At 33.2% G+C, this 17,619-nt stretch overlaps 1 protein-coding gene across 1 annotated transcript; it reads right to left on the reverse strand.

The window, feature by feature from the left end:
• Positions 1-11,214: 11,214 nt before the first annotated feature.
• Positions 11,215-16,560, reverse strand: LOC133778703 (probable lysophospholipase BODYGUARD 1). The gene is made up of 4 exons (XM_062218710.1): positions 15,212-16,560; positions 14,752-15,080; positions 14,456-14,655; positions 11,215-12,004 (listed from the first exon to the last, which is right to left on the reverse strand). Exons 1-4 carry the CDS (start codon positions 15,864-15,866, stop codon positions 11,674-11,676), a joined length of 1,515 nt encoding a protein of 504 aa, XP_062074694.1. The 5' UTR covers positions 15,867-16,560; the 3' UTR covers positions 11,215-11,673.
• Between the last annotated feature and the right edge of the window lie 1,059 nt (positions 16,561-17,619).

The raw sequence follows: 17,619 nt of genomic DNA on the forward strand, positions 1-17,619 counted from the left end.
CATTGGAGATTCACAAAGCGCGGGGATAACTCCCAATATGGATCCACTCAAACATGATATCTAGAGTAAGTCATTGGCTCGCGTCAATATATCATTACCAAACGAGTGTGCACTCATAATGCCAAAGAGTGATCCCCAATATGCATGTTTTCAACAACAAATAGCAATCTTTAACATGTCTATCATATATAAAAACGGTAACTCCCACTGATTAAATACATCTCTGGCACCAAACAATCCACATAATAAGTATGTTCTCTGTACACACGGTTAGGTAAGCCTTGTCAGTGTAGTTATTGACATGTTATCTATAAGTGAGTGTCATAATGCAAATAAAAGACTCCACAACTTTCTCACTACAAATGGAACGTCATCATCATTAATGGAATAACAAGACTCCGCAAGTTTTAAGAGAAATATATGACTGCGACATTTATCACATAAGTTCAGTAAATTCACAATAGAGTCAACTACTCTTGACACTGAAACGAAATATCGCAGTTGTACTGTATAAACCATGTCCCCATAACATGCCACTCAATCTACATTTATGAATGAGGATGTTGTAAGTGTCCACCTAACACACTACAAGAAAATGGGGTCTTTACCTACCAATTGTAAGTGTAGGTAAAACTAGCCTAATGATGGGTAATATGGTTTACCTACTAATATTGAATTGGTAGAGACTGGTAGGTAAATGTTAGTGGGGAAAAAGTCTTTACTTACACTTATTAATACTGGTAGGTAAAAGAATCAATGGACCTCACTAAGTTATAAATCAATTGATGAGTCATCAGATGATATGTTTGATGACATGTCATCCTACGTGTCTACTGACATGGTTTTCATAGTAGCATACACGTGGCATACGTCAATACCGCCACTTGGCATCTTGTGGTTGCTCCACGTGTCAAATAATAATTTGTCCCTTTTTATCGGTTATGTGGCACTAAATGATTGGTCCACGTGGCATGTTGTGGTATACCTATTTTTTCCTACACTTATTTATTGGTAAGTAAATATTTTTAGGTAGGTAGTTTTATTTATATTTTTAAATTAAATTAATATAAATAATAAATGAAAGTAATTAATTTTAAAAATATTTAATATTTTTTCTCAAATAAATTACTTAACATTAAAAATAAAATAAACAAACATATATTATAAAATATTCATTGCTTAATGATAAGTGTTAAACTAATAACATTTCATAAAAAAATATCAACAAGTCTATTACAAGTCATTACAAACTCAATAATGTCATTTTATTGATATTCTTCTTATTCTTCACTTTGGGATTATTGCACGAGAGACTCATTTTTCTCTAATTGAACTTCTGAATGTCGAAGATGGCTTTGGAAGGTGGACAACGACGATGACTTTTGAAACATACAACATTGTACAACTAATGATAAACTTAAAATATATATATTCTGATTATTTAAACTTTATTGCTTTTCAAAATTAATACAATGTTACATCATAATCTCAATTATTACATTATTATATCATAATTTTAATTATTACAAATAAATTATCCTCACTTTATTCGTCACAAGAATTTCAGAATTTTTATAATAGACCGATTATTAAGGACATTTATATGACTTGATATACCGGCATCTATATATAAATATGAGCACAAGAAGTCACATAATCACCAACATAATAATCAATATTTTCTAACATCATAGGCCAAAAAAGAAAAAAGACAAGCATAAAACCAAGGAAAGCTTCATTTCTTTGGAATACAAAACACAACAGAGGCAAAAAATACTCAGTTATTGAACATCAATGACCAAAATCTAATTTTTAACTCCAGCATTTAAAAATTCTAGAAAGGCAGTAATAATCACAATGGTAAAGTTTACAAAATAATTAAAACATGAAACCAAAAAATAAAACTTGAAACTAAATGACATTTCCTTGGAACATCAATCATGACAGCCAAAAATTACTTATTCTTGAACATAAAAAAAAAAGATGGAATATGAGATAATGATGTATTCAGCAGACATTGTACTGTACAAAATAATGCAGTAAAACAATGTCAAAGTCTTTAAACAAAAACACAACTCCAAATAAAAATATTGTATTAGAACAATGAAACTGAAAGCCTAAGAACTATGAAACAAAATAAAGCACATTAAGACAATGAAACACATATTGTAATGCCCTAAATCTCCAGGGATCGTTACGGTGCACATTTTAAACAGTGCTAAACTCGCTAACTAAGTCATTTGGCCATAATCGTGTAACTAAGTATGATTAGCGGTTTAAGGATTAAAAAATTTGGTTAAGAAGTAACGTTTCATTAGAACGTCAACTGTATACATTGGGATCCCAAAAATATAATTAAAAGGTCTATTACAAGAAAATATTTACAACCAGTCGATCTAAGCGGCAAAACAGGGTTTAACCTTAGAACCTCTTTCAGCCCTCGGCTGTGGCGGTCGAGCAGCTGTATATGTACACATTGTCACCTAAGCTCTTGAACTCAATGATGGTTCAGCTTTCTTTTACCTTTACCTGCACCACATAGCACCCGTGAGCCGAAGCCCAGCAAGAAAACTCAATATGCTCATGAACAGTAATAACATGTCATCAAATCATAATGTGCATGCCTAGCAATAATAGCCTTCCTCATGCATGCAAGCAGGTGCAAACAAATGATTATGGGGTCTTGCATCAGAATAGATGACTAATGAGTCAATCTCTGGGGAACTGCTTCTTGAATAAATGACTAGTAAGTCAATCTCGGAGTGGGTGACTAATGAGTCACACCCTGCTTAGGTGACTAATGAGTCCCACTCTGTATAGATGACTAATGAGTCATACCCTGTATAGGTGACTAATGAATCACACCATGTATAGAAGACTAATGAGTCTATCTCTGTATAGGTGAATGATGAGTCACACCCTGTATAGAAGACTAATGAGTCTTACTTTGTATAGGTGCATGATGATCCCCACTTTGTATAGAAGACTAATGAGTCTCACTCTGTATAGATGACTAATGAATCACGCTCTGGATAAATGACTAATGAGTCTATCTCTGTGTAAATGACTAATGAGTCATACTCTGGAGGTCCCATACCCTCCTAGCCATGTGACATGTAGGTCACCTTAGCCTTTCTGGCTCTGGCTCTAAATAATTGGCCCTTAGACTAGACAAGCGCTTTTAATTTCCATCGAACTTGAGTTCGATCCGGCATTAATGCTCATTTGAGTCATGCAATGCAGATTTCGATTAGATCTAATCTTTTATCGGCTTGCGTTAAACATACTAAGATCGTTCTTGACTTATGAGTCAATACCATGTGACCAGTGCGCAATACCACTGCCGAACTTGACTAATGAGTGACAACTTCACAGTTGATACTGACACCATTGTCAATTCTGACTAATGAGTCAGTGCCACGCACAAGTAAACAATGCTATCATGCATATATCATATGTCAAATATCCAAACGTAGGGCATTCAACATGCTTTATAACAGTTGATAGTACAATTATGTACATGCACAAACACAGAGACTCAAGCTCTGATCAGTCTCATATTCAACATTCACGGCATGCCCTAAACACATGTTTCTCGTGCGTCATATGCATCACATTTAATCACCCGACATGCCTCAATAATAATCATACACAAGTGAGCAAGATTGCTAAGAATTTTATATGTTATCAATGTTCACATTTAAACATCCAACATGCATCAAGATCGCTACCCGAGTTCTTTGGTTAAAAATGTGCTTCTAAGTGTTATTAACAGGCTGAGGTGGAAAACCAATAAAAAATAAATGATATATTTTATTTAATATATAAAACTGTTCATGGGCCCATAAAAAATGTTTACAAGTTCTTTACAACTCCAAAATGGCCATTACTGTCTAAATTTACAACCTGCCAACCTTAGCGGCAAAAATAGGGTAAACCCCCTAGTTCCTCTGAGAACTCCTTGGCCGTGGTGGTCAAGCGGCCGCATATGTACACAACAACACCAAAGCTCTCCACTCAAGGCTGGGTGAGCTTTTCTTTCCCTTTACCTGCACCACATAGCAACCATGAGCCAAGGCCCGGCAAGAAAAACACAATATATCATAAATATAATATCAACAATGATCATAATAATCATTCAGGACTTTCAGTCCAAAACAGATGAGTGACAGTCGCAAAAGTCACTAAGATGAGTTCCGTTCCCTCTAGCCATGTGACGATAGGGTCACCAGGGCTTTACAAATAAGTGAACATTTCATTAGCTTAAACAGAAACAGGATAGGTGCATGATGATGAGTCGCCAACATAACCTATCGCATGAACATAGAGTTACAACCATGGGATTCCGCTCCCTAGCCATGTGACAAAACAGTCATCTAGGCCTTTGGCCCTAGCTCTGAGTAACTAGTCTTAGAATAGTCAAGCGATTGTAAGTTTCATCGACCTTAGGGTCGGTCCAGAATTAATGTCCCTAGAGACATTCAACGCTGATTTCGATTAGATGTATTCTTTAATCGGCCCTGCATTCAGGATGCTTATGTCGTTTCTGACTTACAGGTCAGTAATATGCGACCAGTGCCGTCCCTAACTAATCAGTGTCATACACAAGTAAGAAAGCTCTGATAAGCATTTAATATGCAATTAATGTCCACATTTATCAACCAACATGCCTCAACAACAATCATGCATGTCATATACACAGGGTGCAGTTTTCTTACCTCTGATTCGAGCGAGAATGAATAAAAGAACAACCATTGAGAACGATATGACTTTTAGTCCTTTAGCGGTCACCTAGGCATAATCAAATATGGGATTCCATCAATAAAATGAATAATAAAAGGTTCCCAGACCAAGACCAAGCCTCCGGGACATCGAATCCTATTAAACCGGGTAGTAGGAACGATCCCGAGGCATAAGGTTTGAGTTCCCATAATTAAAACACAATTTTGGCCAAAAATTCCCTAAAGCATCGCTCCCCTACACCAGCCTTGCGCCGCGGCCTACCCCCAAACAGAAGCCAAACCCACCTCTGCCTGTGCCTAGAGCCGCGGCCCTAACTGTTCAGACAGCAAGCCACCTCCTTCATCGAGCCTAGGTCGCGGCGCCCTAGAACAGAGCTGCAACCCTACCACTAGCCCAGCCAAAAACCTCATTTTCCTTCATCCCAAACTCTCCAAAAACATACCTAAACACTTCCAAATCCAAAAATCAAAGTTCTCAAACTTCTCAATGATCCAAAACCATCAAATCCCGAGGCTCAAACGAACCAAAAACTCAATGATTCACAAAATCCTATTCGAAGCTTAGAAACTCTAATAACTCAAAACTTAAAGCTTAGATTACCTTTGATTGGGTTGTTTCTCGTCAAATCTTTCGGTCAAGAAGCTTCTAATCTTTCCTAGGATCGATATGCTTCGATCCTCGCTTGATTCCGTCTCCTAGAACTCAAGATTTCTTCGATAATGCCTCGAACGATAAAATGAACTAACAGGAAGAGATTAAGGGTTTTCTAACGTACGGTTCTATCTGACAAGCTACTTCAAGCTTAAGTAACCTCAAATAAAACCTAGTGCTCGAGGTCCCAAAAACACTCCCGGAGGCATTATAGTCAAAACTTCCAGAATTTCCTCCTGATCTCAATAACTCCCAATTTATCATCAAATAACATCCTCATAACTCAATATCCCAATAAAAGACCCCGTTATGACAAAACCGCTAATTCAAAATATAAGACTGTCTCATGCCGAATAGCTCGAATATATCTCCATAATAATGGGATCTCATCCATAATTCACAATATGCACCAAAATACACAAATATGCCCTCAATGGGCCAAATTATCAAAACACCCTAATAATCAAATATGGACCCACATGCATGCATATAACATCATATTATAATATAATTCATATAAACATGCACATGCACATGCACATATTAATTTAGTGGCGTAATTAAACAGTTATGGCCCTCCCGGCCTACTAATCCAGCCATTAAACCGCATTAGGGATTTCGGGACATTACACGTATACTTGAGTAAACTCAAGGCTACCTTCAATAAGAATGTATGGAACAATCTCAAAATTTATCTCTCGTCATTATCAATACACATCGACTTTAGGTCTTTCACAATACATTACACTTTAGACTATTCCAAAGTTCTCAATGAAATTGAAACATTACTCACATAAAAAATTAGTCAACATAAACTATGAGTCAATCCAGCTTTCTGTTGATCTCATAATGAAGAATCTAAATACTTAGACCATGCAAGGCTTTTCTAAAAAAATTCATCCGACAAAGACTATCAAATAAAGGTTTTACTTGTCTCCAGATATTAGATCAGTATCATAAAATATGAGTGTTGACGCGGTTCTTCACCAACAGGTAATTAAGAGAAGAAGAGAAAGGGACTAGTGCCAAATGTAGAACCGAAACAGATATATGATCTTAGAGGATGAAAGAGGTGACTCGAGACACGTTTTTTAAGTGGTTCGAAGGTTAAAATCCTTCTACTCCACTAGTCAATATTATTGATTTATACTGAATACTTGATTACAGAGTATTTCTTACAAGAGATTATTTTTCCAACCCCTATCAACTCCCAGGGTCTCCCTATATATAGGAGAAGGCACCTGGAAGTTGGTAAGAAGGTCATCCCGTGACCTTCTTACTTGTCGTATCAATTCTGTGACATTCATGATTAATTCCTAAACCTGACACATAAGTGTGGTCAAATCAATAGGTAAGGAGATAATGGGCCGCACGGCCCAACCCAGTCGTGGGTGTCTGAATACGCACGTTCCTGCTGCGTGTCCGAGAAGTCAAGGGGATATCAGACACGTGATGCCTGATATATACACGTTTACCTTGCGTGTGTTGACTTCACAAAGGGTCATAGCCTCCATATGAAGCTCGTACCACGAGCTTCATACTTAGCTCGGTCTTCGGCCTTCGGAATCCCTGCCCCGGCCTTGGGCAGTGAAGGCGAGCTCTTGGGCCTTCCTCGAGCTAAGAAGGCACGACATTACGACAGAAACTCCGGTCCCTGGAGATGATCATGAGGTAATCATGGTTAGGCCGCAGCCCGGCCTGCTAATCAGTTCGTGGGAAAATCTGGGCGTACAATGAGCAATGTACTCTATCGTAATAATATAAAAAAATCATTGTCTCCACTGAGAATAACAATAGTCATGGTCTTGGTGTCTTTCCAAAACAAATTTAATCCATTGAATTCAGGTGTCCTTGTCAGTTGCCTTCTCAAGGCTTGATTGAGCCAAATGAAATTCTAAAAATAAGAATTTGTTAGGAAAATATGTATTTTGCCTCAATGGAAATAATAATAAATTACAACTCTATGTAATATATTACAAATAAATAATGATTGATTAAAAATAGTTACAACTCTATAACTGAAAATTACAAATAAACAAAGAAAATGAAGAAGATGATGAAGAAGAAGAGAATAGTAAAATACTACTCTAAGCAAAATGTTACAAATAAAGTAAAGTGTTTGAAACAAAAGAAAAGAGAAGATTACAACTCTTGAACAAGAAATACAAGTAAATAGAGAAGAACAATATAAAGATGAAAAGCAATGGAATGAAATAAAGGAACAAGAAACAAAAGATAAACAACTCTCACTCACACTACCAAAGTGAAGAGTGTTGGGGATTACCAACTTGAACAAGGTTTGAAACCTTTGTCCAAAAGCTTATTTCCCCCTAACTCAAGCACTAAGGGATCTCTCACAGATTATAGGAAATGCTTTTTGGAATTATCAAGTCTCAAGGTGTTTCTAGCCAAGTGCTCTAATGGATAGAAATATTGTGTCATACAAGTGAGCTATAGGCTCCTATTTATAAAGTTTAGAGACACCCTTTGAATTTCAAATTCCACCAACCCCCATGGCTGTTACCAATGTTTAATTGGATTAATATGGAATTAAAAATGAGATTTGTGAGTTATTTGAGTCGTTCAACAAAGATTAAAAAAACTAAAAAAATGATCAGTTTTTGGCATGTGGCCGCGACCAGAGACATTGGTGGCCGCGGCCACTAGTCTCTGTCCCACAGGTCGCGGCCACCAACATTCACTGACCATTTTCAGCACTTAAAATTGTTCTGTTTTTCCAAACGGTTCCAAACCCTCTCAAATGATTTTGTAACCCCCAAAACACATTATTGGGGTTAAAATCATATTTCTAACCATCATTGTCCATTACTATGCTCATCACAATTCAGCCACCTACACATCAAAGATCAAGTGGGTGCTTGGGGTATAGATAAATTCTACTCTCTCACATTTTTCCTCTAAAACACCCATTGTCCACACACCTTTAATAAAAGAGTGTAGCCCTTTTTATAAACCATAATGGATTTATTGGGCCTAGATACCCAATTAGAGGATTAGTTGTCTTGGTTCAATGGGCTGGCCTAAAGACGTTGAGAGCGTGTATATGAGCCCCGGGTGTGTTAGTACGTTATGTCTATCCCATTATAATATGGTGGTGATAACATACAATACCAATTATATAGTTATCCTTACATGTTAATACATAAGCAACATATAATTATGTCGGTACATATAAATTATTCTTACATATTTGAGACTCACTGACATTATTACAAAACATTTATTAAGATTCGAAAATATGTCCAACTGCAAAATTGAAAAATGGATAACTTTAACTTGATTCGATGAAGTTTGTGGTGATCCTATTGGCCCCCTGTGATAGTAAAGTAAACCAAAAATATATATTTTTTAAAAAAGACCCAAAATATTTATTAGCCAACACCAGAGCTTGTGGCCTAAAACTCTTTGCACGATATATATCTCAGCTTGTTCGGCTGCTAGACCAACTAGCATTTGGTTCAATACAATGCATGTATTTAATTGATCAATACTTTTTTTTTTAATCACGTGTGTTCTTTTTTTTTCTTTATTATTTGTATGTATGGTTTGTGTTAATTTCATTTGTGGAGGAATTTACCATCACAATCAATCTTATTGCTTTTCAATCAATATATACAATATTACAAGCTAAATCAATCTTATTGCTTTTCAATCAATATATACAATATTACAAGCTAAATTCATGGCTACATTTACGTATATAAGCTATTATGGCTATAATAACGTTGACAAATCATAAAAATATACATCGAATATACATATTCTAAAAATAGAGATTACTTGAAGAGAGACTAAGTTTTGCTTTGGTATCTTCCGGTGTAGGAGATGGTTTGCAAGAAGACATACTGACTCGCTCAATAATTTCTTTTGCATATTTCTTTTGTGGAAGAAAAATACCCAAATATCGTATAACAGACATACCCAAAAAATAACTTAGAGCATCCAAATCCTTCATTGCAAACTCATAATTAAGTTTAGACATTATGGATTGTCGAAGAGCATTTGAAGAAGCAGCAAGGATAATGACATCCACATAAAGAAGAATATAAGTCATATCGCTGCTATGACGATAAATAAATATTAAGTGATCTGAGACACTGTAAGAGAGCATCCCAATGTAGCCACATAATCAGCAAAACGTTGGTACCATGGATGACCACCTCAAAACAGACGACCTGAGCCTATTAAACTAAACAATGATAAGGAATAATTAGGGTCTGATTGGTTCGTGATTAGAAAATTACATTTTCAAAAAATATGTTTCTAAAATAAAACCTGAATATATAGTTTGAAAATATGTTTTTGAAAATGTGATTGGTTCAATATCTAAAAACTGTTTAGAATACTGATTTGAATTTTATTTTAAAAAACATCTTACCAATCACTTATTCTTATAGGTCCCACTATTTTCAAATTTTTAAAATGATAAAATTAGATTTAGATACTCTACTAATCACAGCAATCCTCCTATTTGGCCACATGCTTGCCATGTCATTGGGCCAAAAAGGAGTATAAACAATCCACTACCTCAAATTAATTTTAGTCATTGAATAATAATTTATAATGACAAAAATCAATGTTACCATCGATGGATATATATGGATGAAATTATTGAGTACTTATCGCCAATCATCCTTTGACGCATCACACCATTTGCCACTTTAAGTTATGTTGGATACGATTGGTTTGTAGAAAAATTCTGATATTTAGCTCGAAAATATATATATATATATATATATATATACTGAAACGATATTTAGCTAGAAAATAAATGATATTTAATGCAGGAGATAGAAAATAAATGGTTGTTGTTGAGGAAGTAGTCAAGTAGACCCACGAGAAAATTTGATGGCATTTTTCATGTACAGATTCAATACAGAACACTGAAAAGGCTGAATGTAAGACCAACATTAATATTTATTGTATATAATATATGTCGTTAATTTACAAAATTAATCAATTCCCATAGTATTCGTCAGACTGGAAAAAAAATTTATTGACTAATTTATGCAGTATACTGACCATAGTACTTTGCTCGATTAATGATTCTATCCATACATACTTTAATTTCTACATAAATATAATTATATATATTTATCATATATAAAGATAGTTCAACTATTTATTACAGTATACTAAATTCCACCTATCTCATTTGTGTGCTAAAAAAACAAATACTAGTTTTTTTTTGACAAAAAAATAAATATTAATTTTAGTCCCAACATAATGTGTGACTAAATTGCGATATCTATTATTAATTAGAAAAAACGTCCTAAGATATTAAAAATATATGTGATAAAAAACTTTTGACTGTGAAAATTCAATTTAATGTTTTATATAATAAATATGGTATAACTAATTAGGGCAGTACTTCAGTGCATGATGTCTTTAATGTTGTACTAGTGTCAGTTTTTGTTTGTATGTACCAGTAAAATTTAATTATTTGAATTTTATTTTTAGTATTATAAATTATTAGAAATTTTTAAAATTTCACAGAATATCTTAAATGACAATAATATAATTGTCTTCAAAAAAATTTAAGTATCCAAACTGTGCTGACTGCAACGAACTCATACCCTAACTCATTATATATATATTATCTCAATAATATATTTTTGTCAATTTTTTTTAATATTGGGACTATATGTTTAATATTTTAGTAACGACCTTTTTGTATATTTTTTCTTCTTCAATAAATTGCAATTTTTTTAGTTGAGGTATAATAATGATGATATTCGAACACAAAGAAGGCTGTACAATGATGTTCGAATATAGTGTAAAACAAAAGCTGTGCAACAATTTTAATACTTCACAATAATATTCACTATATATATTCTCTACTCTCTCTTTATTTTATATTATTTTTCCAAGCTATAATAAGTTGCATTAATTACAATAATAATGGCAAGAGCTATATCATGATTTCAGTACAAACCCACATGACATCACTGCACCCAGAAATTGACCCTAAGAAAACCCTAAAATAACTTGGATCCTTATGATCATGGTGGAAAAGAAAATTAATGATCAATAATATATATATTAAAATAAAATTAATTTACTACTTTTTTTTTCCACATATTGGTAGAAAATCAAACATTATAAAAACACATGGACAGACTGATCCGGATATATATATGTATTTATATATATATATATAGCTATGTGATGCTTTCATTTCATCACACAAAACTTGGGTATACTTAACTTGACCATTATTAATTATTAATTGATGAGTTGAATCAATCAATTAATTTTTCAACTTTGAGTACTTGAATTTCTCCAAATTTGCTCCAATTCAGAAGCGAAGGCTTTCTGGCGGCCAACAACAATAGTAATGTGATCTTTTTTGTTGATTATTTTGACATGAGCTCTAGGGATTTTGGCCTTAACATTGTGACTACACTCCACCGGAATGAGCTCGTCGTCTTCGCCGTGAAAGACGTGGACATCGCAGCTCAAACGATCGCGGACCACCGTCAAGTAGGTGTCTAACTTGGCGGCGGTGCCACATATTATGTTGTGAAGAGTATGCCATGCAGCGTTGTGGGTGTGACAGAAAAATCCTTCAAGCAAGAATGTTCTCAACCTGTGAAACCAAACCATATATTAAAATCTACTTGGTTAGATTTTGAAACTAGTTTATAAATTATTATTAAAGATGCATTGACAATATATATAATTGGGCAGATAGGAGTCTTTTTCAAAGATCTAAGGAATCAATAATAATGAAATTGAACAGCTGCCAAACTAATTGGATAGGGCAAACAAAAAAAAAAACTATATAATATGTATTAAAAATATATTAATTTAGGCTGCATTTTTTTTTTATTATAATGTGTCACAGAAGGTGGGAATTTCAATTCTTGTCCACCAGCACAAGAAGTATTATATATACATATATATTCTCTATTAATTAATAATTACTATAGAGCAGTACTAATTCTAAGTCTTCGTTTAAATAAATATATATTTAAGAATTAAAGTGCAAAGGAATGTTCACAACTACTCAATAATTAATAATTAGAAAGCATAATTTTTTTGTATATATTTTTATATATATATACCCCACCTTGTTAATGTGTCTCTATCTCAACTAATATATAATTAACACCGCCAATGTACAACAATCAAGAGCGGCCTTCTTTAATTGGGATGGACATGGCTTTTGTTGTTTATACTAAAAATTAATTATTCTTATAATTAAAACCTTTATGACTACTATTGGTGCCTCTACATTTAAAGCGACACTACTATATAGGTAGATCCTATTTTTATCATTATATGTAAAGTTTAGGCTTTAATGATGATGACTTTTCAGAAGTGAATTAATTAAATTCAACAATAGAAATATATATATATATATATATAAAAAGAATGAGTTTATCTAATCAGATATCAATGCTTTAAAGTGATACAATCCCTTATCTTCTTCTTTTTAGAGTCAAGAAGCAAAAGATTGGTAATTAATTGTATCAATTACGGTTAATTGCTCCTAGAATAAAATATATTTATGTGTATATATATATATATTTATAAGATGCTCACACTACAAAATATCTTAGTTTAGTGATAATAAAATTTGTGACTACAGGTAAGAAAATTTGTTACTTAAGAAAAATTATATTATTTAAGTCATCACTAAATAGTCTGTGGCTAAAAATATTCGTCACAAAAATCATAATTTATTGTCACTAAATATATTTTTAGTTATAACAAAATTTTATCACTAAAAGTAATAGGTTGTGATTAAAATTATATTAATGACAACTTATGATTAAGTATGACTTTAGTTACAGACAAATTTTTTGTTGTGACTAAAAATAATATTTAGTCACACAAAATATATGTTGAGATTAAAATGTTGTCACTAAATAATACATTTATTTGTAGTGTCAATATTGTTGATTGGTTGGCCAGGACCATTTTATCCATAGCATTGCAATAAGACATTCTAGGGTTTTAATACCTTATAGAACGTGACATTGATACAAATCAATAGCATTATGATAAGTCCTATAGTGTTAAGTACCCCTAAGATACCCTTAATATTTCTCTTTTATCCATACACAATACAAAAGGGTCCATAGCTTCAAAGAACACCAAAAGCAACAGGGGAAGAGATTACATTCAATATATATATATATATATGAGTAATGATATGTGCACCCAAAATATGCACTCAAACATTATACAGTGATGTGACAGTTTAGCCAAAATAATCATATTTAATAAAATTGTAACTCACAGTTTTAAAATACAGTGATATATACGTTAATGTGTGTAATATTTGAGTACATATTTTGAGTGGAAATATCATTACTCTGTATATATGTATATGTATATGTATATATAAATATATATTTATATATAAGTGTGGGGATGACACAATATTTAAGGGATGAGAAGTGTTATCCTATCAATGGGCAACATATATCCTAACCATTTAATGGTATGTAGATTTCATTTTTATGTGAATCTCATATCATAGGGCCCATCAAAATGCAAAAACAAAAAAAAAGTATGATATATAGCTGAATAAAACAGTAATAACTCAAGAAGTGAATTAAATTCACATAATGATAATAATAGTTATATAGACCTAATAATTTATTTATCCTCTAATACTGTTATTATTAGCAAGTTACTCCAAATTATTTTCATTTATACACTCTTATTCTTCAACTGGTGACATAAAAATTACTACCACAAATATAATTAATATAGTAAATAATTAAAATTAATTAGGGTATTATTATTTTATATCTTAAGGTGTTCAAAATCACACAAAATATTCTATGGGTAGTTAATTATATCTCATAATATTTATTAAATCCAAATACGTGATTCGATATTAGATTAACTAGTAATACCTTAGAAATTCTCAATTAATTAACGTCACGAGGATGCATATATATAAAAAAAAATCACAAGGTCGTTGAGCGAATCCTATGAATTTGAACTCTTTTTAATGTTTGTTTCTTTTTGGTTGGAAAAAAAAAAAAGTGGGTGAAACTAGTTGATCGAATTTCTTTATTACCTGTTTCGAGTAATTAGCTTCACAAGAAACTCCACCAACCGATGGTTCTTGCATATAACTAGACAAATGGTTCGGCTGATATGCTCGTACCAACACGCAAGTGACGCACCAAACGCTATTGGTGGCCACACTCGCCTCGGCGCCACCCTTCTCATCACGTATTGAGTCGCTTGTTCACCCTTTGGTACTGGGAAATATGGCTGCCATCAAACATAAAATAAAATCCCCATAAATATATATATATATAAAAAACATTTCAACTTTTATAACTTGACATGGTTTTGAGAAAAACTTACTGGGGCAAGTAAAGTTAGGGACTTGACCGAACCAGGGTGCTTGACAGCTAGGGCCAAGGCCAAAATGCAGCCCAAAGAATGAGCCACAATGTGGAACGACTTTACTTTGTGGGGTTCGAGAACAGACCGTTCGATCATATCCAAATGCTCTCTCAGCGTGTAGAGAGAGTCCGTTGGCTTTGGACTCCTTCCAAATCCAAGTAGATCGATGGCAAATAAACGATATGTCGTTTTGGCTTCACTTGACAAGTTTGGGAACACCGTTTCGGTCCAAAACGCCGATGATGAGATGAATCCATGAATGAATAGTACATTTTCTTGAGCCGAATCTGATTATAAAAAGAAATAAAAAAACAAAACAAAACCCCATTTATTAAAAAGACAAAAGAAATAGAATTGTCAGCTAAGCATAAGAGTGACATAATTAATAAAAAAAAAACACGCTTTATCATTATTATACCTCTAGGCCCTTCGGATTTGACATAGAGAGCTTCTTTACTAGAAGAGGTCCAACAAGTACAAAACTTACAATCACAATCGGACCATCTTGGGATTCGAATGTGAGATTGGTTCCCTCCAATCTTACCTTGAAGCATTTCAACAATGGTGGAGTTAACCGTGAATGTTGACCTAACTGATGTGCCTTTCTTATTACTCACAATATTCTTCTGATGATGATGGTGATGATGATTATCAGAAGAGTTTATCACATTGATATTACCATTATTATTACTACTTGTAGTTAACCCATCAAGCTTGAGTCTCTTAAGCTCGTTAACGGTCAACTTAGAGACCTCAGTCAACAACGAAGGTCTCCTGTAAAGGGTATCGGAGATCTCCTCCAACCGGAGCTTGGTGGAGCTGAGGCAAACAATCTTTGACTCGCCATGTTCGGAGACCAAGATCTTACCACTGTTGGTTATGGCTTCCTTTGAAGGAGAGCAATAGCAAGCTTTCCACTCTGCTTCGATGAAAAAATCTGCTATTCTGTAAAGCAAGCAGAGGAAGAGATCAACAAGGTCGAGAATAGAGAAAACGACAAAGCTCACTGTGTCGTTTATCAATCTTCCTGTAAATAACAAAACCGATCTGACGGTTCTCGCCACTCCCACCATTATATATATAATATCAATAGAGAGAAACGAGGCTAAGAATATTAGAGCAGGACTTGATGATCAGAAATATGAGAACCGTTACAATGACAAAGAGAAGAAGAAGAAAGTACTCATTGGGTTAATAGATAGCTAGAGAAGATGGTCATTTTTTTTTCTTTTCTTCTAATAATAACACTTTTATTCTCTTAACAAAGTTAGTGTTATTAAAAGTGATCACTACATAAGCCAAAAAGTACAAACGAGATATCCCAACTTATAAAAGAGAAAAACGTAGTCAAATAATAATAATAACAATACTATATCTATAGCTAGGGTTAATTGGCGTTTTGGGGGGGGTGTGTGGTCTTATCTCTCTCACTCTCTTTGTATACTCTAAAATTTGTGGAGTGGTGAAATGAGAAACGTCCCACTATGCCCAAACTTCTTGACTCTCTCCCAATATGGCTCCATTTTTATGAAAGCGTGTGGGAGTAGTAGAACTCTCTTAAAACTTCAATGGAGAGAAGAGAGAGAAAGAGAAAGAAAGACATAAGAGAGAGAGAGAGAGAGAGAGAGAGAGAGAGAGAGAGAGTTGAAAATGTAGACTAAAATGAGTCACAGATCACAGACAGCAGGTTAAAGAATTCATTGTTTCATTTAACATCGTTTGTTGGCCAAGGAGAAAAAGGTAGGTGGTGGTTGAACCCCCTGCAGGTTTCGAAACAAATTCTTCTCTCCCTCACTATTTTATACATATATATATTCAAAAATTAAATAAATTATATATTTATTTATATGTATATATATGTCTATAGGCCACATGTAAGGATATTCTGTGCTACACTACATAATAATAATATTAATATTATTAATCTTCTTTTTTTTTCACAAATTAAGTAACCCAAAGAGAAAAATGGGGCAAACTAATTTTCCTTTCTTGTCAACTGGGAATTCTCTATGTCTAATAGGGTCAAGTTAATTATTTTTTTTTTCTCATCCACCATGTTAGAAAGCTGCCTAGCTAACACATTAATATAATATATGTATATATATATATAAATATTTTGTTGATATTTATTGCATTTTTTTTTTGGCTTAGCTAACCATCCACATGATCCCCATCACACTGAGTAGTAGTGAGTACCACCGTCCTTTAATACTAATCACCAATCAATGCTCCACTAGAAGATTTACAACAAAGTCTTTCATTACTAGTTCTACCTATATTTATAAATTATTATATAGATTTTGGTATACTTTTTATTTATTTTGTTATTATTAAATTTCTATTTTTGAATTATTGTATAATATTTTGTACATGGATGTAACAAGCAGCTTTGGCAGATTTCTCTATTTTTCAATTAAGTGCATATTTTATCTTTAATAAGAATTCAAATCTTCATCCAAATTTAGTGCCTTAATTAATGTCTACTTATTAAATTTAAAGAATATCATCTAGAATTTTAAAACTGTCTAATAATTTTCTTAACTAACTAGATATTACACATCTTGACACGTTATCCATAAAAAATATTGCACCAATGAGCTCCACAAATTATAGTCATTGTATCACTATTCCATAGGAAATTTTTAATAGATTGTAAACAGATATAAACTTTGTTATTGGCTCTTCAAATCTGAAATTTTCACAACTCAGGGGCAAATACTGATTTAAAACCATAATCTAGGGATCATTGGTGAATTAACTATAGAGTAAATTGCGGCTGGAATACCTAATATTTTTTAAAATGTTACACTTTTATATCCAAAGTTT

This window comes from Humulus lupulus, chromosome 5 (assembly GCF_963169125.1).
Source record: "Humulus lupulus chromosome 5, drHumLupu1.1, whole genome shotgun sequence".
Taxonomy (NCBI): Eukaryota; Viridiplantae; Streptophyta; class Magnoliopsida; order Rosales; family Cannabaceae; genus Humulus; species Humulus lupulus.